The 27,013-nt window shown below is 36.1% G+C and overlaps 1 protein-coding gene across 3 annotated transcripts in view; it reads left to right on the top strand.

Moving 5' to 3' along the window:
* Usp15 (ubiquitin specific peptidase 15) overlaps positions 1-27,013 on the top strand; it is a 95,150-nt gene that overhangs the window by 42,606 nt on the left and 25,531 nt on the right. For 2 of the 3 annotated variants that reach the window (XR_004943279.1, XM_036169852.1), the window contains exons 7-8: positions 10,725-10,811; positions 17,241-17,385. Coding sequence is in view for 2 of the 3 variants with exons in the window: in XM_036169852.1 (XP_036025745.1) it covers positions 10,725-10,811; positions 17,241-17,385 (232 nt within the window). In the remaining variant the exon portion in view is untranslated. The remainder of the gene's footprint in view (positions 1-10,724; positions 10,812-17,240; positions 17,386-27,013) is intronic. The other variant, XM_036169853.1, reaches the window with a different exon arrangement.

Below are 27,013 nucleotides of genomic sequence, written 5' to 3'. Positions count from 1 at the left end.
CTGCATTATTGAAAACACTTACACCCATTTATATCACAAGATCTACACTGCATTATTGAAAACACTTACACCCATTTATATCACAAGATCTACACTGCATTATTGAAAACACTTAAACCCATTTGTATCACAAGATCTACACTGCATTATTGAAAACACTTACACCCATTTATATCACAAGATCTACACTGCATTATCGAAAACACTTAAACCCATTTATATCACAAGACATAAACTTTAAATCTCTGAGAAGTAATACACGTGTCTATAGTTGTAATATTTCTATAGCCTAAAGAGACCGTTTATATCATACCAAGACCATTTCCTTCTGCAAATACTTGTGCTAAATAAGTGAGATAAATGAGAATTATAGATAACTTCATACCTACTCGCATTTGGTTGATGCCAAATAAGTTGGAGGGAAATTTAATTTTCTGTAACTCTGAATTTCTGGTTTTCTGATGGATTTATGGTTTTCTGATGGAATAATGATTTGTAATTAAATGACTAATATATTTGGTGAGTGGACATGGCAAATTTGTAAAAGCAAACAACCTTGCTACTTGCTTAGAAATCTTCTTCCCAAGGAGGAAAGTATATTTTTGATCTTACGTGAAGTTTTTTTATTGTTGTTTCTGTCTACTTTCTTGTGAGTTGGTGCCTAAATATAGTAATTACCTAGTGGTGTGTATTGTTCAGTGCCCTGCTTAGTTGGACATAGGATAGAATTTAGAGTAAAGCCAAAGTTTTTGTAGGAAGATGTAAAAGCATGTGAGTTGAATGATGAATCTCTCAACAGGTACAGACATGGAAATTATAGACTTCTGGTGAATATTCACTTTAGTGTTTGATCAAAACCACTGCGTTTGTTTTCTCACTTGTGTTTAGATTGCTTTACACTTACTAAATTGTGGAACAATTTTTGAAGTGAAATTGAATTCCATATTCAAATGTCATGAGCTCTATGAGAAGCCTTTTCTGTATAAAATGGCTGAACTCCCCTAACTGTCTCCTCTTCTTTACCTTCTTTTTTTGAAAACAAGGTATTGCCTAAGCTGACCTTGAAAACTGGAGCTTAGGTAATGCTCTTGTCTCAGCTTCCCAATTAGTTGGGACTACATGTTGTAGACCACAGTCATTCAGTCCAGATCAATTTTCCTCTTAATCATTTTAATTTGTTCAGGTAGGTGAAGTACCTAATACACCATACTGACATACCAACTATTGGTGAGTGAAGGTGTGGTACGTGGAAGTACAGCTAGAGTACCCACCAGTTTAGTAAGGTTGCCAACAAAAGTTTACATATTGGTCAATGCAAAATGTACACCAGATGTGTCTTGTATGGTCAAATGACAACTTACCAAATATAAAACATTTGATGTTTTCCCTTGTGTATGTAAAGAATCCTAGAAAGGTAATGATAAAAGAAAATTTTCCTAGTTTAAGAAAGCCTATGTGGCCAAAATCAGCAGTAAACAACGTATTTCATTGTAAAATTTAAACATACTTCAATTAAGACAGAAGATAAATTCACTATTGACACATAATATGGAAGGGCCTTGTAACACTAATGATCAGATAATCTACATAAAAATCTAGATGGGAAGAACCCACCAAATGGTTGTTCAGTGCTAAATGATCTCCCCTGAAAACATACATTAAAAAATGACATGTAGACATGTAGAATACATGTATATACATACACATACATATATTGTGTATGTATATGTATACACATTCATACATACATACATACACACACACATATATATATATATGCATATGAAATAGTGAAAGATGAGGCCATGAGTTTAAAGGAAAATGGAGCAGTATATGAGAAGGCTAGAAGGGGGAAAATGTTGTAGTTACATGATACATGATAAACTCAAAAAAAAAAAAAATCTAGATCAACAAACTGCTGAAAGCTGTGGAAACTGAGCAGATTGGCAATGGACCTTTTCCATGCCTAGGGGGTCAGTGACCTTTTCTTAGTAGGGTAACTGATAGAGACCTTCCATTTTTGGATCATGTGATTTGCAGCTGTGCTGATGTAGCATGCAAGCAGCAGCCTGAGCATTGTTAGCACAGAGGTATAATTACATTGCAGTAAAGTTTTTTTTATAGAAAGCTAAAGGCTTATATTTACTTAATAAGCTATACATCTGTGAGCTCTGGTATATACTAATACTAAACTGTAGAAAATAAAGCAGCATAACTGTAAATAAGGATGCCTAAATTTGTTTAGAAGGTAACTGAGAATTAGTACAATGCTAAGTAAAAGACCTGATGTCACACTAGCCAGAACAAAACAGAAGGCAATGGCCTGTGACAAACAAGTGAGGTGAAAAAGAGATGTCTAACTCAAGATGTGTGGTACGGTAGTGTATTACCACCTGGCAGTTAGGCTGTCTGAACATCTGGATATTCTTTCTGGAGAATAATCTGCAATATAATAATATAATATAATGGATTTAGATGATTGCATTTATTAGACCTGTAGGGGCAAGAGTAGAAGAATAGCAGGTAAGTGACATCATCAAACTGGACATAATCACATCCAACAGAAATGAGTAGGGCCACCAGTTGTTCTGAAACAGTCTACTAGAGAGGTTTTCGGACAGGGCCGAGCATCTCCCTGGATGAGCTTCCCAGTTCTCATTCCTGCCACAGGCATCTTTATGCCAGAGGCTGCAGTTGTAACCCTGCTGGAAATGTCTTTCTCTCAGTTATCTTCTGAAGTGCAGTGTTTTCACTACCCTTAGCTGTTAGCCTTTCTCCTTTTTCGCTGTGACAGAGCAGAAGGCCAGCCTGATCCATGACAGGGTGTTTTAGAGGATGCTTGAATAAACATGCCTGTCTAAGACAGGGAGCTCCTTACTTCCAAAGACTGCTTCCAACAAACTCGTATAACTGTGTGCAAGTTTAGTTTATAATACAGATGAGCAGTCGGGTTTGGTTTGGTTTTACAGTCTGGGGTTCTTTTAGGGGTGGCTTAGGGTTTCTATTGGTCTGGTAAAACACCATGACCAAAAGCAACTTGAGGAATTCAAAAAAGGAACCAGGAGGCATGGAGAGATGCTGTTCACTGACATGCTGGACAAGGCTTGTTTAGCCTTCTCTTATGCTGTCTGTGACCACCTGCTTAGGGGTGGCTTTGTCCCCAGTAAACAGGGCCTGCCCACATCAGTCATGAATGCAATACAGGTTTGCCTGTAGGCCAGTTTTCCCAGGCCCATTTTGATCATATGGAAACCATTAACATTTATATTAAACCATAAATTTTAGGGGCCACTTAAAGGAAATGTTAACTATTATAAATACTAAGGAATAAATATAATTTTACTTAAAACATTTAAATATATTTTAATTAGTATGGAAAGCAACCTAAAATCTGTTAGAAATCTGAAAATCTAAGAAGCACTCAAACTATTCAATTAAATTTTCCTGCTAAATACCAACATATAATTTGGTGTTTTAACTTATACACACACAATATATATATATATATATATTTAAAATGTTCTGTGCTTATGAGTTGCTTTAGAACTTGCATGTATAATCCAGCTTTGAGTATCCAATTTTTTACACTTCACAAAACAGTCTTTTCCAGTTTTACCTTTAAACTGGTTTTCGTCTCTAAATTTTGTATTGTAACTTTTCTCTGCTTTGCAAAGACAAGAGCATTAGTGATCCTAAATGATTGGAAATTCATTGATAGCCAAGTCTATGTTACCTTAAAATAAGAAATGTTAAAGTAAAATAATTGTGGAAGCCTTGGGGTTCCTAAGAAGAAAACTACATCAATAAGTTAACTCTTACTTAACAACAACAACAACAACAACACTACAATGGAAGTTAATTCTTTATTCCTGAGCTGTGGCTCTAGGTTGTGGAGCTCACTAGTTTCTGACTGTATTGCACTATTGTATTTTTTTCTCTGTTGTTTCATTTAGGTGTAATAATTTAAAGCATTTTGAAATAATTGTAGTTACATAATAAGAAAACTAAATTGGTTTTCAGGAATAGTAAAAAATAGTTTAAAAAATTGCCTTTTGTGAAGATAACATTAGAATTTAATTCATTATTACTAAATAATGCTGATAAAAGGACATGTGAGAAGATACTTGGTGAAGAGGTGGAGAGCCGTTGATACTTCTGTGTTTCCATGGACAAGTAAAAAGTAAACACCAGAGGAATTTACCATCAACTGGTTAAAGCATGTGTGACTGAAAGATAAACAATGCCAGTAACTCTTTTATGTTGTGACTGACATGCCTACATGTTCATGTATGCATCACAAGTGTGCCAGGTACCTGCAGAGAACAAAAGAAAGTATTAGATTCCCCTTGGCATGAAAGTTATGCATGGTTGTGAACACTTGTGTAGATGTGAGGAACTGAGCCCAGGTCCTGCAAGACTATCAAGTGTTTTTAACAGCTGAGCCATCATTCCATGCCAATAATTCTTACTCTTGCATTGTTTCCTGCACTGTGTGATGTTCTTATTAACAGAATTCTAAATTGATAACTAAAACTATAAAGCATAAACTTAATCACATAATAAACTTACTACAACCAGTGTTGTAGTATTTTTGCAGAATTCTGCAAGGAAAGAAGAAATATTCTGAGTAGTGCAATCACCTACCACTTTTTTGGGAGGATATATATTAAGCATGTAGGTGACTGGTAATTGTTTCTGTTTTTCTACACCAGCTGTATCAAGCACTTCTTTGAACATTTTTAGAGAATAAACACCATTATAGAGCCAAAAGAGTAAATAGGGCATAGACTTAACTGGGTTAAAACTAAGGACCTATTAGGAAACTTAACACACAATAATGTACCCATTTTATTTTAACAATTAAATTGTACTGGGATCTCTACATTTGTTACATTTTCCTTATTCACATAGTTCTTATAAAGAAGCAGCTATGGAATGGCTTTTGCTCAGATTTCTAATATGTAGGATGAGGGAACAACCAAACCAAAAATGTGTTGGAAATAACAGAAAAGAAGCCAGAGTTTGAGCATGATAAGAACTGTGGATTTGAATAATAAATTATCTTAAACTCTTTTGAGTACCTACGACCCCTTCTTGGCTAGTAGGAGGCACACAGCAAAAATGTTTCTGAATAGAAGTAATCACAAAGTAAAAACATTTAATATTTGAAGAGATTCAAGTTTTTCTTTAAGAACTTGTTTTGGAATAATTGGTAGAAATATGGAGAGTTTATGATTGGTGTTATTTTTTGTTTGGCTAACTTTGTCATTAGATTTCATAAAGTTAGGATGACTGTTTTGCTTTGGCAAAGTTAGCTACATTTTAGCTGTTGAACATTGTGGTGTTAGATTTTAATGTATGTTAAATATTTAGTTAATTCAACAAGAACAAGTTGATAAGTTATATTTTCCTCATGAAGAAGGTCAACTTTGTACTGAACTATACACATTTAATTGAAATATCACATTGGACATAAAATTCAGACTCAACAAACATTGGAGTGTTAAATAAGGTTTATTCAAACCACTTAAGCTAAATTGACATCTTACCTATCTGATTTTTCAAAGAGAAGAATGCACTGCCTTATATTATACCTAGTCTACACTGACCAAAATTAGTTTACTGCTAGGTAAATGATTGATCTCTAGTCAGTCGATATGTAGTGTTCCATACATTTCCTTTCTCTTCTGTAGAAAGCCATTAGAAAACGAAGAGTGTAATTTTCAAATTAGATCAAAAGCGGGAGCTAAGTGTCACTGGTCACCTTCAGTAAACTAGTTGACTTATAAACAATGTGGCACTAACTACATCTTAGGTAGAATGAGCTATGTGAAATGTGGTTCAGCAGTTCAGTTAGAAGGCACGAACTGTCTTCATTTATCATAATTCTTCATCTGCTGTCTGCATGCACCACTCTTGCTCTAGTTTTCCTTGGTAGTTAGCATTCGCCTATGTTTTTGTGTCACTGCATCCTAGACCTTTCATTCCGGTTTCTTTATTACTTCCTTTTTCCTATGCATATGGTAGATACTAATTTATTTGTTTCCTTTCTAATGTCATTTCTTCATGAACATAAGACAATTCACCACATTAGAGAATAACCATTGATTTCCTCCAATGCCTCTTTGAGTTTTTTTTCTTGTTTTTGGTGTACTACCATCACCCCCTGCCTGCATTCTAGACAGGTAGCTTTTTCCAAAACTGTCCTTAGTCCCATTCACAATTTAATAAAGTCCTTATTTCTCTGGGGAGAATCATTCACTTGTGATGTATGAGCTTCTCCCTGACTTCACTGAGTCTATGCAGCAGCTATGCTTATGTTTTAAATATATTAATAATCTTCTGAATGTAAAGATCTTCTTTCATCCGTAATAGGCACCCAAAGTCAGTAAACAGTCACAGATGCTATATTAATATCAGCTTTCTCCTAATGCAAGCCAATGTTAATAAACTTCTAATTTTATCTAAATTCCTGTTCTTCTTGAATGTCACACATGACACCACATCAGTTTGAACCAGATATTTGTTCTCTATTTTGCATACTTAAATATATACATTTCTTATATTGGTTTTACCAGGCGCCATTCCAGGCTCCCAATTCCTCAGTCACTTTTCTCATCTAACTAGCACATCTCACTTCTCACATCACATCTCACCTGTGAAATGGTGTTTCCTACCCAGTGCTATTAGTATCCTGTTAGTCTTCAAAGTTTCTAGCCTCCCCCTTTGAGGCAGAGTTTCTCTGTGTAGCCCTGGCTGTCCTGGAACTTGCTCTGTAGCCCAGGATAGCCTCAAACTCACAAAGATCCATCTGCCTCCGCCTCTCAGGTACTGGGATTAAAGGCCTGCACCACCACCGCCTGGCTCAAAGAACTTCTTTTTAAGTGGGTTTTATCAGTTGATTTTAATACATTGAAATGTAAAATATTTATGAGTAACAATATTTAACAATTATTTTAATATCAGTAACATGTTTATAATGTTAACTATTTTAAAAATGAAGGCCTTCAGAAATAGCATTAAAATACTTTTGCTAGGCAAACAAAAGAAAAACACATAAAACCACAAAAACACTTAAAATAGAAACAATAATATACAAACAAAAGATCAATAAGACAAAAATAAAAAGCCAAAACAAAGCCAAATGAGGCAAAAAGAAAAAAAAAAGTCTACAAAAATACCATTATGTTCATTTTCTGTTGGCCATCTACTGCTGGGCATTGCACCTACCCTGAAGTGTGCTTAGTACACTCAGACTATCTGGTTAAGAAGTGGCAGCTACTCTCAGACTTCTCATGTAGTTAGTTCACTGTGATGGACTGGATGAAGTGCCTGGAAGAATTTAGCTCTGAATAGACAGGTAGTTAGTTGGAAAGAACTTTCAGATGAACCAAAACTTGACAGCGGGGTATATGTTTCAAAAGACTGATTGCAAAATGGAGATCTAAAGTATATCAATGGCTTGTAGCCTTACACTAAAATCTATATTTAACTATGCATAATGAATGGTCAATTAAAAAATAGTCACTGAGTTATACAGACCTTCAGAACACCGATATGTTTCATGATGTAAATTTCTTGTAAACTCACATTTTAAAAATCAATTTTTTGAGAAAAGTCTGAACTTAACATTGTGGTTGGAAAGTCAGCATTCACAGAGATTTTACTTGGAAATTCAGATTTTGTCACCATTGGTAATATTTTCACTTGTCAGACTTCCTCTACCTGTTTTTAAGAAAATGTCTCCTAGGTCTTCACAGCTCAGGGGCTGCAAGTCATTCAGTTCTTCACACACAAACTAGAGAGAGTGATGCTGAGTGACAAGTTACACTTGCAGTTCAGATTTGTGTTCCCTTCCGAGTGGAGCACATCTGCTGTGTGCAGCCTTCCAACGTTTGGGCAGACACATACAGTATTTATAAGAAGCAGAGTGAGCTGCGGAGAGAGCTGGGTTCCCAGCCCTCCCTCTCCAGTGCTCCCTAAGCGTCTTGTAACTCCAGTGTCAAGGATCTGACACGTTTGGCTTCTGCTTCCTCGGCACCTGCAGTCTCGTGCACATACCTATACACACATCCACATACCTAGACGTCATTAAAAATGAACTTGGACGTGTTTTTAAGAGTCAGGGTGTAATACAGTCTTGATTTGCTTAGTCACACGGTGATGGATGTTCTTAGGTGAAATTGTTTTTCACTCTTAGGTTGTGGTAGTGCACTTTGCTCCATGTACACGTGCCAGTAGTTTGACCTGACGTTGACTTTGAATAGCCAGCAAAAGCTACCAAATGACGTTTTAATACTGTCTCAGTATTAAGAAAATAATTTTAACCTCACAGATGCCATGAAAGGGTCTCTGTCCTTGGTTCCCTGAGTCCATGGACAGTATTTTTTTGACTTGCTTCTTAAATACACACGTGTTGCCCTTGTTCACTCCACTTCTTAGTTTCAGCCTTTATTGAATTCCCCCTTTGTCAGCTTGATAGTTTCCTAATCTATGTTCTGTTCATTACTGTATTTCTCTCCCCCAGTAAGTAATCTCACTAGAATATACATCTGATTGAGTCGATGGTCCTTATTAAAATCTGTAATATGTCCCATCAGTTGGGTGAAATTCTGATTCCTTCATAGGACACAAAAGCTGTTTATTAACGTACATATCTTACTGCGGCCTCTTCTTACCACTGTATACCTCCTATTTCAGCCAGGGTCAATTGACTGTTAATTCTCCAAACACAGTTATTTCTACAGTCCCACACATTTGCATATACTGTTCTTTGTACCTTAAATAATCGTAACTACTACATATACCTCTTACTGCATATCATTTTTTAAGCTACTTCCTGTCCCACTTAGAGAATTCTGTATTAGAAGTTGTTAAAGCACTTAATGCTGATGTCATTCTTCCCCACTAGACTGCAGACCTGCTTGAGATGAGGAACTGTATCTTTGTATATTCTCAGACTCCCTGAAAATGAAGCATATAAGAATTGTTTAATTCATGATGAGTGGTTGAGCGAACTTCATAGAAATTACTATGAAAATGCAAATTAACTCCGATATTTTTTTCCTTTTTTAATATAACCTATAAGTTCAGTTACTCAATAGTAAAAGCTCTAGACAGTTAGGAAATATATGTGTAAACATATGTCTCTGCTTGATTAAATGAAGTATATTTTTATTTTCATACTTTAACTGAAAGTAAAATAGAAGGGATTTCTGGAAAATTGTGCTGAATCAAGTTTTGAAAATTTAACATATTTAATTCATTGCTGCAACTCAAATTCTAACCCTATTAGATTTTTCCCCTGCTTAAAAATTCTTATAGTGGCCAGTATAGTGGTATGTACTGTACCTTCAACTCAGAACTTGGGAGGCAGAGACAGGTGGGTCTCTGAGCTTGAGGGCAGCCTAGTGGATGCTCTGTATTGAGACCCTATCTCAAAAACCAACAAACTTTTATTATCAAAAGGCAAAGAATTATTTTTATTAATGTTTGAAAAGTACTAGGTAAAATATTAGCAGCATTCAAGCTTAAAAGTGTGTCCTTGACTATATGTGCTCTTAAAACTTAGCTGATTATATTTCTATTTTAGCTCAGTACAGTACAGTCCTCTGAAATACTTTCCTATGAAGAGGCTCCTGTTGGGAAGGTATCTGACTTCAGGAACCCATCAATATGCAGTTTTCAGTAGCAAAAAGAACCTTTACACAAAGAAATGCAGTTCCTACTAGGATTTCTTTTATCGTTTGAACTTCAGAAGTATTTTTCTTATATTTAAGAAATTTTATTGTGCAGCACTTATTTCATGTGTGTATATAAAGATTAAATTACTTGAGGTAAATTTTGTAGATTATTGTCCTGCCTGTTGACCAAGTCACTGTTTGTTAGCACCCAGGTGGTGGAGGTTAATTTTTAAAAGTACAATAGTACAAAAGTACATCACTTTGGGCCTTGTTTAGAGTTTACTGTGACTGATTTGGCACAGCACAGCTTTCCCAGCTCCCAGCTAGATATTTCATAGGAAATGTAATGATTACAGAACTCAAGAAATTGAATCTTTGAAACGCCTTTATGTACTTCCTTTCTTATTTATTGATCTTCCTGTCTGCCTTTAACATACATTTACTGTCTAAAAGCCAGTCATGGTAGAAATTCCCCCACCCTGAAAGATTGTGAATTAATGAAGTGTGTATCATATAGTCATATATATGGTCTTCAGTTTTTCCAGAGACACTTTTGGCCAAATTCTGCTTTTTGGGATTATGTTTGGACTTTTCTTCTTCTTTCTCCCCTGACTTCAGGATTGATGAATGGTTAACTTTCTCTGAGCCCTGTGTCAGTACTGTGTGTACTTACAGTGTCCCGGTACCTGCTAAGGAAGTAAAGGAGCCTGCCTCATTCTGTTAAAAGCACAGAAAATGGTCGTAAAATATTAGTAATTGTTACCCTGAGAAATGAATATATTGAGTTAGTGGATTTATAAGAATAATATCAAGTTTTATAATTTCATAAATTTTGTTTGAAAAAGTTCCCTTGTGTACTATTGTACTTCAAAGGAAAAATATATTGAAAATTAAAAACCAAATATATATAATTATTTTGACCATAAAACATGTTTTCCAGCATTCATTTATTACAAACATTGTCATCTGTTTCTTTTCTTTATTTCATAATTTTGTAATTCTTCATTTTTTATCTAATTTGACATTTTCATATTTTTAAAGGTCCCCAGGTGCATCCAATTTTTCAGCTTTACCAAAGATCTCTCCTTCATCTCTATCAAATAATTATAACAACATCAACAGCAGAAAGTAAGCACTGCATCTTAAACTCTTTCTCTGACTGGTTGGCCCTGTTAAGGTTGCAAATTTAGGGTAAAAGTCTTCATGAATCAAAATGTGCTTTCTTTTAAATCACTGGTCAGTTCTTCCAAGAGTCACTTCACTAGAAATAAAACACATTAAAAAAACTACTTGATTTAATACAGGATAGTATATAATGGCTGAAAATTTTTATATTCTAAAATTTAGATTCTAGTTATTGAAATTTTCATAGGACTTTGTTACAACTCAAGTTTATAGGACGAATATAAATCTCATGTGTCTTCTAGGTCTGATAGTCACCCGTAATAAATCACCCCACCCACGTGTCAGTGATTCTTAGCTGGAGAGCAGATCCTACAGAAAAAGCAATTTTCCTTAGTGATTTCTTTTCTCCATAATACATGATATTTAAAATTATATAGCTTGTGAAAATATGTGCTTCACTGCTTCTTTTAAGAAACTGAAAGTCAACTCGGCCCTTCCTATAACATCTCACTCTGGGTGTGCTGCCTGGATAATCACACTGCTGTGGAGTCCGCTCACCCTTCCACCTTCAGTGGGTTTCAGGGTGAAATCAGGTCACCAGGCTTATATGCCAAGCATTTTCCCTGCCGAACGATCTCACTAGCAAAACCAATTTTATCTTAGTGAAAAAGTAAAAAGAAAACCATTTTCATTGTAATTTGCTCAACCAGTGAATGAGAACTTTTATCCAAATATATTATCCATCTTTATTAATGGGTATGTTATGTACCTTGTGGTTATGTGTTACTTTCACAGTTCAGATGGCTTACACATTAGTGTACTTCACAATGGCATCTAACTTATAAATTTGAAAACACTAAAGCAGTTTTTTAAGTAATCATAAATCATAATTACATTTATGAGTTAAACTTCCTTGTTAAAATCCTCATGTTTTGAAGGAACTTGGTAAAGTGACCCTGACACATCTAGATTTTAAGTGATAATAATAGCTAAGATCATTTTAAAGGGGAAAAATAATGAGAAAGGTTAGTTCTGTAACACACTACAAAAATAGAAAATGTAAACAGCACAATTTCATCCAAGAATACACATACAGTCCGACAACCCAGAACATCTTTATATGTAAAAGATTTGATATCACCACAAAGCATTCTAAGCAATGAAAAATGTTTCAGTTATTCAAGAAATGCCATCCAAAATTGCCTAGCTTTCTGGATGGTTTTTCTTCAGAACCTTCAATCCAAGATTATTATCAAGCATTTAAAAGAAGGTAAAGAAATTAAGAAAAATAAACACTTTTTAAAAAAGGATAGATATCAAATTCATAAAGGTTAGAGATTTCCTGGAACAGAAAACTAAATAATATAACTGGGCAATAAAAGGAATTGAGTATAAATATTTTACATGTCAAGCTCCCCTCTACTTCGTTGGTAAGTTACAACCATAAAAAATTAAACTATGATTTCTATTCGTGTAAGGCTTTCTTCTGAGTAGTTGTAATAGTGATACATTTCTTTAGTAATAAGTTTCCCAATTCAGATCAAGCAAGTTTAAAACATATCTTTATTTCATAATTCATAAGAATTATGTATACTATATGTTAGTATTACACTATAGTATAATAGTAAAGCATGAAGGTGTGACTATCCAGATGTTTTATTTCTTTCTCTTCCACGTAAAAATACATACCAGTAGGAATAGCTTCTCAAGAAAGAAATATTTTATCACCCAGTTTGTATTTTACATGTATTTTGATTCATCAAAATTACTTTTTTAGGGGATAAAATTTTATATTTGTACCAGTTGCATTCAGATGGCTCCCACATCTACTATAAAACTTATGCCCTTATATTCATTTTTAAAGCAATTTTAACATGTCTAGTATTGACAATAGACTGTGTTTTGACTGGAGTCATTGTGATGGTATATGTGGTTTCTTGTTTCTCTGTTTTTGTCTGATTTTCTCCCTTCATAAAAAAAAAAAAAAAAAATCATAGTGTACTCTAATCTCAACCACTGAAAAGAGAAACTCCTTAGGAAATCTGGAGATTATTTTAGGGACTTGTGGTAGGAACTCCCTCCTGAGGAACTGCTGTGAGCATTTGTGAGCTTGAAAGTAAGTCCTGTATATGTCTGACTTCCCTTTCTGAGTAATGAACAGAAGTAATTTAGGGAGCTTTGTTTTGTTTTAATTTTTTAAACTTGAATTAATACATTTAAGTAATTATTTGACATAAGGTTTGTTTCTTCAGTTTCACTGGACTTGTGGATCAATAGTAGGCAAAGACTAGATGGAAATAGTGTAGTTTCACTACAAGTTGGTCAACAAGATAGAGACCTGTCTAGGTAATGGAGTATCAAACTTCATGTATGTGGACTTGGTCTACAGAATTAAATCGTATATTAAAGTTTGTGATTATACTGTAGACTTAATTATATATTAAGAATAGAAGATACACAGGATTATATGAAACATATTTACAAGTCCAAGACTAAAATTATTATAAACTGATAACTTCACTAAGAGGTAAAGTTTCATTTCCATAGATAACAGTTTTATTATAACTGTGATAAAGTACACTCACAATTTAAGTTTAATAAAGTGTTTTTATTTAAAAAACTGTCAAGTCTGTTTTTAGAATACAGTTCATTTACCCTGTACAGTAATGTTACTTTTTAGGTCATAAAATATTTTTGCCTCTTACAATTAATGAACATTTTTTAAATATGCTAATTTTTTACTATTAATGGTTTCATTACCTTTATTTTTCTGCCTTATTGTATTTGATAATATTACTAACATTGCTGCTATTAAAGCTATTTTAATGATCTAGGTTTTAACATTCCATATCAAAGTAGGTGTTTTGTTAATTTGTCTTTCTTTTGAAATTAAAATGATACCTTGTATGAGATTAAGTCATTGCAATAACTGTAGACTTGGTGATCTTCTAGAACTTGCCATCTGTTTTTGCTGAATGACCAAGGTGAACATGTTTTTGTTAACTGTGAAGTGAGCATGATTAAATATATGTTTATGATGTCAGACACCAATACTAATTGAAAAGTCAATCAGAAAGTTAAAAAAGTCAGATGTACAAAACTTTCTATTTCCACATATCGCCATTAAAGAGGATTTACAATACAGTATTATCACAGTACAGTATTAAAATTCTTACTAATGCTTCTGTAAGCTTAATCTTTCAAAATAGTGTTTAAAGATGATGGCTACCTTTCAATTGTTAGCAAAACAGAGAAGCAGAAGCTTCCATGAGGCCTAGGAAAGCTTTTCCAGTGTGCAAGTATTCTGTTAGGTGTGCACACGGCTGCTACTGTACTGACCAGGACAGGTCCTCTGTGCAGTTAAAATGCATAACACGGATCAGCATTGTGCATGTAGACGGTCTTAATCTTTGGGTGAGCATTATACTGATCCTGCATTTAAACCAAAGTACAGACACCTCTGAAGAGATTCAGATTTTTTAAAACAACCAGAAAGCTGCTATAAGGTATAAGATCTTGGTTTTCATTCATGTTTGTCCTAATGAATTAAAAACATTCCAGGGTTGGGAATTTAGCTCAGTGGTAGAGCGCCTGCCTAGCAAGCACAAGGCCCTGGGTTCAGTCCTCAGCTTAAAAAAAAAAAAAAAAAAATTTCCAACATCTAAGGAAAGATAGCTGAATATATACTTCAGGGATGTGCTTTAATTGGTGGGTGTGTGTGTGTGTGTGTGTGGGTGTGTGTGTGTGTGTGTGTGTGTACATGCACGCACATTCGCACTCATGAGTATGTAGTGAGGGTACTTTGATCTTTTGCTCTGGCTACTTAAATTTCACAGCCAGAGTGTATCTGTTTTTTCTACTCTATCATGTGTAGAAATGTCTAAGAAATACAGGCCTCTTTAAAAACTGTAGGAGGTCTTGATTTTAATTACATTCTGAGTGATGATACATTCAATTCCTAACAGGTACTTGGTGAGTCTTTACTTACTAGGACTATAGAACAAAAGAAAACATAAGTTAGATGGCTAGTAATTAAAAAAAGAAACTTGAATTCTGTTTATCTATTTGTAATTAAATTCAAAGCTAAAGCCTTAAGTCCAGTGTTTGTGAGTCTTAGTTCATCAAGGTTCTTTTTCTCTGGGCCTTGATATTTTCATTTAATCTTACAGTGGATTCTTTTTGGAAAGCCAGGGAGTTGATATTTTTGTTGTTGCTAAGAGGGAGGTGTATATTTTTTAAGCACTAAAAATAGTCATAGTCTGAACAAACACACTTACGAGAAATCTAAAGGCGAGTTTTATGGGATTGTATTAGAATGGAAGAGAAAACAAGAGGGTAACCAAGCTGAAAGTCTCAGCTTCAGCTGTGGGGATAGAACTGGGTAAAAGGAGAAAGTGTGCTTGTCTGAGTTAGAGGTAAGTCTGCAAATGAGCTGTTAGAGGTATGGAGTCCTTCCAGGAAAAATGAGGTTCCCTGACTGCTGGCGCAGATGTGCTTAGGAGTTAGGATAGTATCAGAAGAGAGAGAGAATATGACAGGTCAGGAGAGCAGACAGGCTTGGCAATGAAGATCTATAAGCAACCGCATCAGAGCAGGTCCTCTGGTGTCTGTATGACTGTCTGATTAGAGAAGAGAATCATTTCAACATGTCTTCAGACACCGTAGCTTTCCTAAGGCATGGCCTTCCCCGTCAAGTGGCAGGAAAGGGGCAGTGACTTTTGTAATCCTGTGACCTTTACTAGGCAGTGGCTTTCCCTCTTCCATTACAGGCTAGCCTGTAACACAGCTCCTTGTGTTGTGCTGACCCCAACCCTAAAATTATTTTCATTGCTATTGCATACCTATAATTTTGCTACTGAATCGTAATGTAAATATTTTTTGGAACTAGAGGTTTGTCAAAGGGATCATGACCCACAGGTTAAGAACCACTATTTAGAATGTTGTCTCCACTCAGGGCCAGAGATAAAACTCAGATCACATTCTGTTGACCAAATTCACTAACAAAGTCGATTTCAAAATAAGTAAAGAAAAAGATTTTAAGTAAACTATAGCTGTACTTTATAAGAAAGAAGAAACTTTCCTATAATGTGCCTCAGCCAAGCTCTAAGTGGTGTTTCTAAACCTAAAGACAAGAACTGGGATATTTTCCATTCTTAAAAATTAGTATATTCCATGAAAGTGCTGCAAAGGCTGACATGAGTAACAGGAGCTGTCCTTGACGACTCCCGGGCCTCTTGACGACCCCGTCTGCCGACAAGCTCCCAGCACTTGTGTCTACTCTTGGGCTGTTGACGTTTCCTGTTGTCTGTTGGGTATGGTGTGCATATGTTTACTAAAAACCTTTGTAGAATAAGCAGCGCTGTAGTTCTTTTAAACCATTCCAATCTAGTGGGAGTGTAATGTGCAGAATAACAAAACAGAATATTTGAAATTATGAGGAAATTAAATATCAGGAATCAGTTCTAGCCAGTCAGTATTTATTATTGGAGTTACTGATTTATTGTGTTTATTTGTAAAACTGCATTTTATTTTATACCATCATTTACTTTTATCCCTTGACCTTGATTTGCATCCCGGTTCATCCTAATGAATAAAAAGAACTGAAAATAAGATTTTTTGAACTGTTTCCAAAGTACTCTTATAAATAATCTTATAAAATAGCTACCCTATAAAAATTAAGAATTCATCTTTCTCATAAACTTATGTAAAAATAACAGATTTAACTTATTGACTTCTTAATTCTAAAATTATTCTGATTTCCTAAATTATAGATTATAGCAGTTTTTTAACATTTACTATACTGGTCAATTTTTTTTGAGTTCATAAAGTTACAGTGCAATATTGCAGCAGCTATAGCAGCTCCTGGCACACAATCCTTTCTGATTCCTGATGAGAGGCCATTCTCTGCATTTCAGTACTAGATTTTGCTAGTCTAGCTTAGAAGCTATAAATAGAATCTTGAGCGCATCTCAACCGTGATGTCACAGTGGCCTTGGGCCTCGCAGTGTTAATCTGTAACTAAAGCCCAACTCTTCTGGGTTCTGCAGTTCTCACCCTTACTGTAGAAGGCTAACTTAAAGAGACATTAATGAGATGATTTATTGCTGTGGGTGGTGTTTAAAATCTGAATGTTTTAATTTCGATGGAGCAATGCAGAGTGGAACGAGACATGATGCTGCTCCCATTAATCCAGGGTAGAACTACAGGACAGTGGGTTTTATTGAGTGATGTGGCTCCTGATATGGTGCTTTGTTGCTTGGATAAAGAATGCCTTAATTACTAAAGAGGTTACTTTGAAAGTGGTATCTCAAAATGTACCGGTTGAGTGTTCAGTAAAATATACTTAATGATAACCACATATTTCGTGCATGTGCTTAAAGTACTCTTCATTGTGATGCAGTTGGCTACATTTTTATACTTTTTTTCTTCCAGTGTGAAAAACTCAAATTACTGTCTCCCATCATATACTGCTTATAAGAACTATGATTATTCAGAACCTGGAAGAAACAATGAACAGCCAGGCCTCTGTGGCTTAAGTAACTTGGGAAATACATGTTTTATGAACTCAGCTATTCAGGTAGGTCTTTCCTAACAGGATGAAACTCGTGTTTCATGGGATCCATTACTACAAAAAGAGTAGAGTTGTTCTGTCTTTATTTTTTTCATATGTAAGAATATTACATGTTTGACAGTTTGTAGTTCATGGGATATTTAAACATGCGCATGTGGCTCATGTTGCTGGTGGTAGGATGGTATCGTGCTTCCCAGTTAGGTAGCATGGCTTATTGCTATAGTCAGACTAAATGTTACTTCATGTAAGAAAGACATAATTCCAAGCAGGAAATTTAAATTCCCAAAGTAGAAGCAGATAGTGGCATCTCTCCTTTGTTCAATAGAGGTCTGTTGCTTTAAAGGATAAATTCTTAAAACTTTAATGAAGGCTTGACATTTAAAAATAGAGAAACTCATTCTTCCTTTCCCATACACGTTTTAAATCCTTTCTCGTCCAGAGCTTTAGGCTTGGGTGTACAAGAAAGAGATGATTACTGCCTCCTTGTCCATTTCCTTCCATGAAGTTTACTTTTCTTTCTCTTACCTTCTGTTCATTCTTCATTATTTGTTAAATATGTTTTTAATCTGAAGTAATAAAGTATATAGTGAAGTAATTATCATATATATAAATTAGAGCAGGTTACTTCATTCCTTTGTTTGTTTGGTTGTTTGGTTGGTTGGTGGTTGGTTGGTTGATTGGTTGGTTGGTTGGTTGTTTGGTGGTTGATTGGTTGGTGGTTGGTTGGTTGGTTGATTGGTTGGTTGGTGGTTGGTTGGTTGATTGGTTGGTTGGTTGGTTGGTTGTTTGGTGGTTGATTGGTTGGTGGTTGGTTGGTTGGTTGGTTGGTTGGTCTTTTTGAGGCAGGGCTTCACTGTGTAGCCATGGGTGTCCTGGAACTCACTCTGTAGACTAAGCTGTCCCCAAACCCATAGAGGACTACTTGCCTTTGCCTCCCTAGTGCTGGAGTTAAAGGCATGCACCATCACCTGCTGGCACTTAATTCTCTTTTTATAAATAAAATTTGTGTGTTTTAAAAGTCCAAAGAATGGGAAGACTATCTTGATTTTTTAACTTAATGACATTTTGTATTTTCTGTGAATTATTAATTTTGAATCTATTATTTTTTGTTCCTATTTTAAAATTCAATCTCCTCTACACAGGAGGTAACCTCCAAAGATAAGTCCAAAGTATGGACTGGTGACAATACAAGTCTTTGAGAGGAAATGATGGCACTTGGCCATCTAGTATTTTGTCTATAAAATACCTTGTTGATCCAACTGAATCATAACTTAACCTTTCTTTTTGTGGCTTCTTGGCCAGTTAAGTTCAGCTGAACTCTCTAGACCAGGGATCAGGGAACATAGTCAATGGCTGACTTAGTGGGGCCATTGGAGAAATTGCCTGTCTGTCAAGCAGAGGCTGACTGGCTTAGGACACTCCTTCTGAGTCCTGTGCGTGAGTGAGCACTGAGCTGGTAGGCAAACCATTGCACCTGCAAACTAAATCTGAGGACGACTGCCTTGGTCAGCTAGAACTGGGGTTGATCCAGTTTTTCTTCTGTTCATCTGATAGCAATTAATTGGTAAACCCTGATTCTTTCTTTTAACATAGTTCAGTCTGACCGTGAAGATGATAGTTTGAAATCTTTCAATAGTGATCATAAAGATCTTCAATGATAATTTCAGCAACAACTGTGTGAAATAGTGGATATTATTTCATACTTGTACCATATTTTAATTGAAAACTATACTTTCTCCAAAACAAAGCTCTCTAAAATAAGCTAGAAAAGGGGGTCAGGGGGAATCATGTTATTTTCTTTATTCTCATGAGTATTGGTGTTTTGCCTGCTTGTATGTCTGTGTATCAAGTGCCTGCCTGGTGCCCACTAGAAAAAGGCATCAGATCCCCTAGGACTGGAAGAGCAGCCAGTGCTTTTCACTGAACCATGTCTCCAGCCCCAATTACTGTATTTTATTTTTTAATATGAAGGCAGAATCTCGAAGGTAGGCCTTCGGTTTGTCCTTTTCAGAGTTCCTCAGTTTTTTGTTTGTTTTTTTTTTTTTTTTCATTGTAAATTGAAGCCCACTCATGAGCTTCCAAACATTTTAAACATTCCTACAATGAATTTTAATGTAATGTCTTCTAGTAATTCAGTAATCTTAAAAAAAAAAAAAAAGTGAGTGATCATTTCATTATATAAAATGGTATAACAATATCCTACAGAAGTGTGTGAAAATTACACTTCATTATGAGAATGGGTTATCTTTAGCAGGGACACACTTGATCACCAATGCCAAACAACAGTCTGCTCCAAATTACTAAGTTCAGTGACTGGCCCTTCTTACAGACCTGGAAAGCAGCTGTTAGCAGAGACACACGTGATGGCAGGGAGCCCCCAGGGATGGACGGCCCTTTGCATCAGAGGCGGCATTCCCCTCTAGACACTGAATGGCGGTGTTTTCACTTTGTCCTCTCTTTGCATTGGAGCAAAGGAGAAGTCTACTCTTTTAGAGACAGGATGGTAAGGAAGGAGAACCTGGGATCCCAGACAGGTGATTTTAGGAAGCACTGGAGCTGCAGTATAGTTGTGAGAATTTACTATTTACAACTCGAGAAAAAATGGTTCTCTACAGGGGTGTCCTACAGCATGTGGCTTTATTAACAGGTGTTTCTTGTCGTGAAGACATGGCTTCACCTCAGCTGAGGAAAAAGAGTGTAACTGTTCTTCACTCTTTCTGTTAATGGAAAACTTCTCTAGAATCAGTGGTTTTATTAACTGATACAGACTTAAATGTTTTGTCTGTTCTTAACTCATGTCATAATATGACAATGATACATGGTTATAGATCTTAGAGACATTATTTTAAGGAATCATAAATTAGTGCATCAGATTTTAAAATACAGACTTTGTACATTATACCAGCTAACATAATCAACACTGATTTCCAAGTCTAGTCAGTTCTCTGTACCCGTGGGAATGTAACAGCTAACCAGCATTTGCATTATATTACTGGTTATAAGTAATATAAGAATGGAAAATTACAAAGTACACAAGAGACTGCATCGTTACATGAAAAATACCATTTTATATAAAAGATTTGAGCATCCACGGGTTTTGGTATCCATGGATATTTAAGAACTGGTATGTACTTATTGGGTGATACCATAATGGTTACATCTCTATTAACAGCAGCTTATCAGTATAATTAGGCTGAAGTATCTTAATTTTTAAAATTACTTTAATGTAGGAAAACTTTGCCTCTAAATTTTTTCACATTAATTGTGTGTGTGTGTGTGTGTGTGTGTGTGTGTGTGTGTGTGTGTGTGTCAGCCCATGTGTGAAGATGAGAGAATGTCAGAGTCAGTTCTCTCCTTCAACTATATGGATTCCAGGGATCAAATTGAAGTCGTCAGGCTTGGCGGCAGGTACTTTCCCTTGCTCGGCCATCTCACCAGCCCCCATTCTGTTATCTACATTGGGAACTAGAGAATTTATACCTATAAAAATCAAATGAACAAAAACTGGTTCCAGCCTTTCCTCTGTTAATAGAACTCATTTGCTTAATTATAGAAATGCTGTTTAAGCTAGCTACTCTTACCAAACGCATTCCAACATCACGATTTTCAGGAAGATTTAAGTTTCAGGCTTAGATTCTCTTTCCTGGATCTCGCTCTGTAGACTAGGATGGCCTCAAACTCAGTGATATGCCTGGCTCTGCCTCCCAAGTGCTGGGATTAAAGGCGTGCACCACCACTGCCCAGCTCTCCTTTCTTCTAAAAGTAAATTATAGTTACATCATTTCTCCCCTTTCTTCCTCCCAGTTCCTCCCATGTTGCAACCCCCATTCCCTCTGAAATTATAGCCTGTGTCTCTGTTACTGTTAGTGAATTATGTGTGTGTGTAAGCAGGTATGTACATACAACCTGATCAGTCCATCCAGTCTTACTTGTTTGTGTAGATTCCAGGGCCAACCAATTGGGAGCTCATCCTTTAATAAGAAGGCTATTTCCCACTTTCCTCATTCCTTAGTTGCTTGTAACCATTTATCTAGGAGTGGGGTCCCATGCAATTTCCCCCTGCCATGCTAGCGTGTCTATTGGTCATTGTTCAAATCATATTTAAGTAGCTGTGTTGTTGAGGTGTCATGGATAAAGCTTCCCTGTCATTTCTGGGAGACATGATCTCAGCAGATTCCAAGGTTTTCTGCTCTCAAAATCTTCCTGCCCACTGTTCCACACAGCCCTATGTTCTCATTGCATTTTGGTATTCTCAAATAATCACTATAAAATATAGTAGATTTGGATTGGTAAATTCTTGAAGGATGAAAACCACACTAAGTCCACATACTTTGTCTTTTGCCAGCTTTTTGACAGTTTTTTCTTTTAATCTTCTGCCTCTCTCCCTCTCCCTCCCTCTCTTTGTTCTTGAAACCATCTTTCTTTTTTGTTTATTTCAAGAAATAGTTTGTGATTGTGCTTTTTACACATAATCAGCTGAGTGCAGTATTCTTTATGTACGTAGAAACCATTCACTAAATAATATCAATCACTTTTTTACAGTGAAGTCACTGTATAAACTAAGTTTTCAGTAGGAAAAAGGTTAATGAATTGACTACTAGACCCATTGTTCAGTGAGTAATATCTACAAATAAATTACTAGCTCTTAAATAAACTCATAGTGAGATATTAACAGTCAGAGATTGAGTTGTGTCTTCAAATAATGAACCAAGTATTTTTGGGGTGCTCCGAGTTACTCCTCACACTGTTTCATTCTCTTCACCTCCTCTCCATACGAGTCAGGCAGGCAGGCCTAAGAATCTGTCTGACTACTGAGGAAATAGAGACAGGGAAGTTTACATGACTGCGGTACATAAATAAATCAGAGACTGGAGAAATGCCCAAGCAGTTAAGTGCACTTACTACTCCTTCCAAAGAGCTGGGTTTGGTTCCCAGGACCCAAATGGAGACTCACCTTAGGCATCCTTAGTTTAGGGAACCTGGCACCCACTTCTCTCCTCCATGGGCACAAGGCCCACACAGTGCACATGTGCACTTGCAAGCAAAATACTCTTGCACATAAAAAAAAAAATAACTTTTAAATTACACTAATGAGTTAACAGGAAATTTTGTTAGCACCTTTCATTCTGTTAGGTCAGATTAATACATAACAATGAAGTATAAAGTTCAGTGGCATTAAAGGTATTCACGTGATTGTATAACCGTTACAAACATATCTGTGACGCATGAAAGCTCTGTAAAATGCACAATAATTCCATAATATAGCACTCTTATTAAGTCATTAGAGCAATTTCCTTGAAAGTTATATCTACACATAATCATTTGATCATGAGCATGGTCAAAATACTTCACACGCTCCCTTGAAATTTTATTCTTCTCATATCGTTGGTATTTTTATATCATTGATGACAAAATTAACATTTCAGATTTACATAATTGCATGTATGAAATCATAGTACTCATTAGGTTCTTAAATAGTCTAATATGACTGTATATGTTTGTCAAATACATAATTAAAATCAACTTTTGGTATAATTTTTTAAAAACCAAAGTTATTCTGACCATTATCTTCCAAATATTATATGTTACCAAACTCAATAATTATTTCAGATAAGCTACATCTGTGATGTGACTTTTTTAATTTACTCTACAAAAGTCCTGTTGAGTATGTTTTACTCTGATAGGTACTAATTATACTATGACAAACCAAACAGTTTTGTTCTGTCAAGTTTATAGTCTAATAGAGGAGATCAGTATTAAAGTCACCATAAATTATAATAAGCATCATGAGGAGGAAAATGGATAGCTCTTAATTCATCCTAAGTATCATGCTACTCAGGCATTCATGCTTGAGCTATAACCAAAAAATCATAGTTAGATGGAATAAAACGATGTATAAAGTCCCTAAAATGCACCATGTTTAGGAACCAAAGGAGTGCTGTGGAATAATAAGTGAATTATGTGGTCACATATGTAGTAGGCACAGGGAAGGTGGTCCCCTGAGTAAAGTGCCTGCCATGCAAGCTTGAGGACTTGAGTTTGAATTTCCCAACACCCAAGTAAAATGCCAGCCATGTAATCCAGTGCTGGGAAGCAGGGAGAAGAACATCCCAGGGGTGGCTTGGCCAAATCAGTGAACTCCAAGTTCAATGAGCATCTCTGTCTCAAATGATAAGGTAGAAAGCAACTGGGAAAGACACCCAGTGTTGACCTCGGGCCTCCACACATACACATACACTCACACTACATAGTTCCTCCTTAAAATCATACAAAGTCCTATGTAATCTAGGCCTGGTGTCAGCATTACCCCACCATTTCACATCAAGTTTATTTTGTCTGTAATGGATCGCTGTACCAAAAATTTTTTCTGCTTCTGTGTCTCTGATAATCTTGGCTGCCTCTTTGCCCTCTGACTTTGCCAGGTCTCTAACAGCCAGAAAGAAGGCCTTTCCCGAGACCCTGTAGAAAACAGTAACTGCTCTCCTCACCTTCTGCATACAGCTCATGAGCAGCTGATATGCTATTTGTATTTGGGGGATTTTGTTCAGCTCTCTCTGCCTATTCCAATCTCACACCCATACACGTGAACAAATACCAGTTTTATGAAGCAGTCTCTGTTGGCTTTCTCTCTGTCCCTATACCTGGAATAGCATCTCACATATAGAAAAGACGAAAATTAAGAAAGGATAAAAGGAGTCCTAAGTGCCTCTAGCTTCTGTCTTGTACATTATAGTAGCGAATATTAACATTGACAGAATCATAGACGTGGAAAAGAAATAAATGTAGAATGACATTTGCATGAGGAGAAGATTATGAATTAATTTCAGGTAAATGACCATAACTAGCCAAATGTTCTTGTTTGAGATTAGAGATCAGAAGCCTAAATGGAAGGAGGGAATGCAGCGCAGATGGTATTTCAAATCCTGGAAGCTGTTGCATGGAAGGGGTACTTCAAAAGTGCTCCAGGGTTTGTAGAGGAAGGACACTGAGGTTTGGTAGGAGAAAAAAGAACTGCGGATGCAAATATTTTCTAGGCTTTGTAAGGAATTCTTTTATCTCCAAAATGCAGCACTGTATCCTTCTCAGAGGGTTAGAAAGGGTGTGATTGGGGGCTTACTCGGGGCCAGGCAGCACTAACTTAGAATAACATTAACTTGTTCGCTTGAGTTTTTCCAAGCAATGTTTACTTATATGGTACATGAAACAAATTTACTAAATTCATCTAGAGAAAAATGAGCAAAGTTCAACTGAGAAAAATAAACTGTTTTACTAGTTACTTTATCTGCTTGAACAAATATCCATTAAGTATTTATTCCAGACATGATGATACAGAGTTTAAAAAGACAACGCCTGTCTCTGGAAACTCATGGTCTATTGACTATAATAGACTTATGAATACCTAAGAATTATCAGAATACATGATCTATATAATGTTGTGAATACAAAGAAAAGAAAGCCATCAGAAAATAAGTGGGGATTTACTAAGAAGTGGCTGGGGTTTTTTGTTTGTTTTTGTTTTTGTTTTTTTTTCGAGACAGGGTTTCTCTGTGTAGCTTTGCGCCTTTCCTGGAACTCACTCTGTAGACCAGGCTGGCCTCGAACTCACAAAGATCTACCTGCCTCTGCCTCCCGAGTGCTTGGATTACAGGTGTGTGCCACCACCACCCGGCTTGTTTTTGTTTTTTTTTTAAGATTTATTTATTTATTATGTATACAGCATGTATGACTGCAGGCCAGAAGAGGGCACCATATCTCATTACAGATGGTTGTGATCCACCATGTGGTTGCTGGGAATTGAACTCAGGACCTCTGGAAGAGCAGTCAGTGCTCTTAACCTCTGAGCCATCTCTCCAGCCCCAAAGTGGCTGTTTTATTACTATTTTTTTGCTGCCTTGGGTGCTGGAGGTCGAAGTCAGTGCCATGCACATGGTAGGGCAGTGCTCTACCACACTCCAGCAAATGTCACCTTTTGAATTAGCTCTTACTTGTATTTGTAGAGAACATGACTATTCATCCTGTGATACCATATCAGGGAATTACCAGTTACAAACATTATACCTCATGTCTTACCCCCTTTTTTTCACATAGAAGTCTCTGTATCAGAAATCTACACCACAGCAAAAGCACACCATTCATACACTCAGTGAGTACGTGTTAGAGCCCCTTCATGCTACTGATACTTTTCCACATGTTGAAATGCTCTTTAACAAAAGAATCACATAAAATATTTAGTGTAATATACAATGGTTATTAAAGTGCCTCAGTTATATACCCGGTTTTATGTATACTTGATTTGATTGCCTCTGTTATACTGACATTGATATAATAGAAGGGAATAATTACTAAGAACTTTCCTAAATACTATATATTTTGTCAGGAGAATTATTTTAGTGTTTGTTTTTCAAAGAAAACATTATTATTTCATAGGAAAAGCCTTCTGAGAGAAATAAAATTAATTCCAGATTCCTTTTATACTTACGGTATTATCACTGAATGCCATACTAAAAACAGTAGTACACATGTTGTCAGGATTATACCACCGTTCTCCTGGAGTCTGCATCCTTTCCCAGACTTTGTTTCCATTGTCCTGTACTTTAACTTCCCGACTTCACTGTTCTTTTCAGCTTATATACAGGTCTTTTAAATGTCCTAAATGGGGAATAGGGATAGGAAGACCCACGGCCCTGAGAAGAATAGACTGCAGCTGCCCACTGTCACTACTGTTTCTACAGTCCTCGCTGCACTGTGGGCTGTCTGCTAAGTATGATGGGTAAACACGTGGTTTTTCGACCATACTGCCTGCATTCAAACGGTAGCTCTGCCACTTTTTAATTGTATCGCCTTGAATAAAGAAACTTCGTGGTTTCTTCATCTATAACCTGAAATAAAGAGCTTAAACCATGCTTGACACATAAACTGTCTGTCAGCTAATGCTATTCAGTATACTACTTCACAGAAATTGCCTTTTATAAGATCACTCTTCGTATTTGCTAGGTTCTTAACCCCTTTATGTTTCAGATTTTGATATGTAATTATATACTAACAAATCCCAAGTCTGTCCCAAGTATAATTCTCCCTCCTGAGTTTCGACTTTAACATACTGTTGTTCAGTGAATATTGGTGCCAAGGTAGCTTACAAATGACTCCAGCCCAACATGTCTATTAAGTCTGATCCTGATCTTGATTGATTGGTTGGTTGGTTGGTTGGTTGTGGTTGTGGCTGACCAAGATGACCCTGAGCTCACAGCAGGCCTTCTTCCTGTCTTCTGAATGCTGGGATTGTTGCTACAACACCATCACGTTGTACTTTCTTGTACTTTGTGGCAGATAGAACAATTCACCCACTGACCCAAGTCAAAATCTGAGACTTACATCCCAAGTCCTGTTGACTACATCTTACAAAGCACTTACATTATTCATTTCCTCTACATACACATTATTTCAATATTCAGTTGCTTTTATGTTGTGAACCACCAAAATATATCTGTAAGTCATCTCTCTTGCATCTTTGATCATCTTCCAGGCCATTCAGTATACTGCTTCCAAATTCATCGTTTGAATAAGCAAATAGGAGTGTTATATGCTTCTTTTTTTTTTGGACACCTAAGGATAAAATTTAAATTGTAACCAGCTT

Source organism: Onychomys torridus, chromosome 20, assembly GCF_903995425.1.
Source record: "Onychomys torridus chromosome 20, mOncTor1.1, whole genome shotgun sequence".
NCBI lineage: Eukaryota > Metazoa > Chordata > Mammalia > Rodentia > Cricetidae > Onychomys > Onychomys torridus.
The sequence above is the reverse complement of the archived record's forward strand: the minus strand, read 5'-3'. Positions and strand labels throughout refer to the sequence as shown.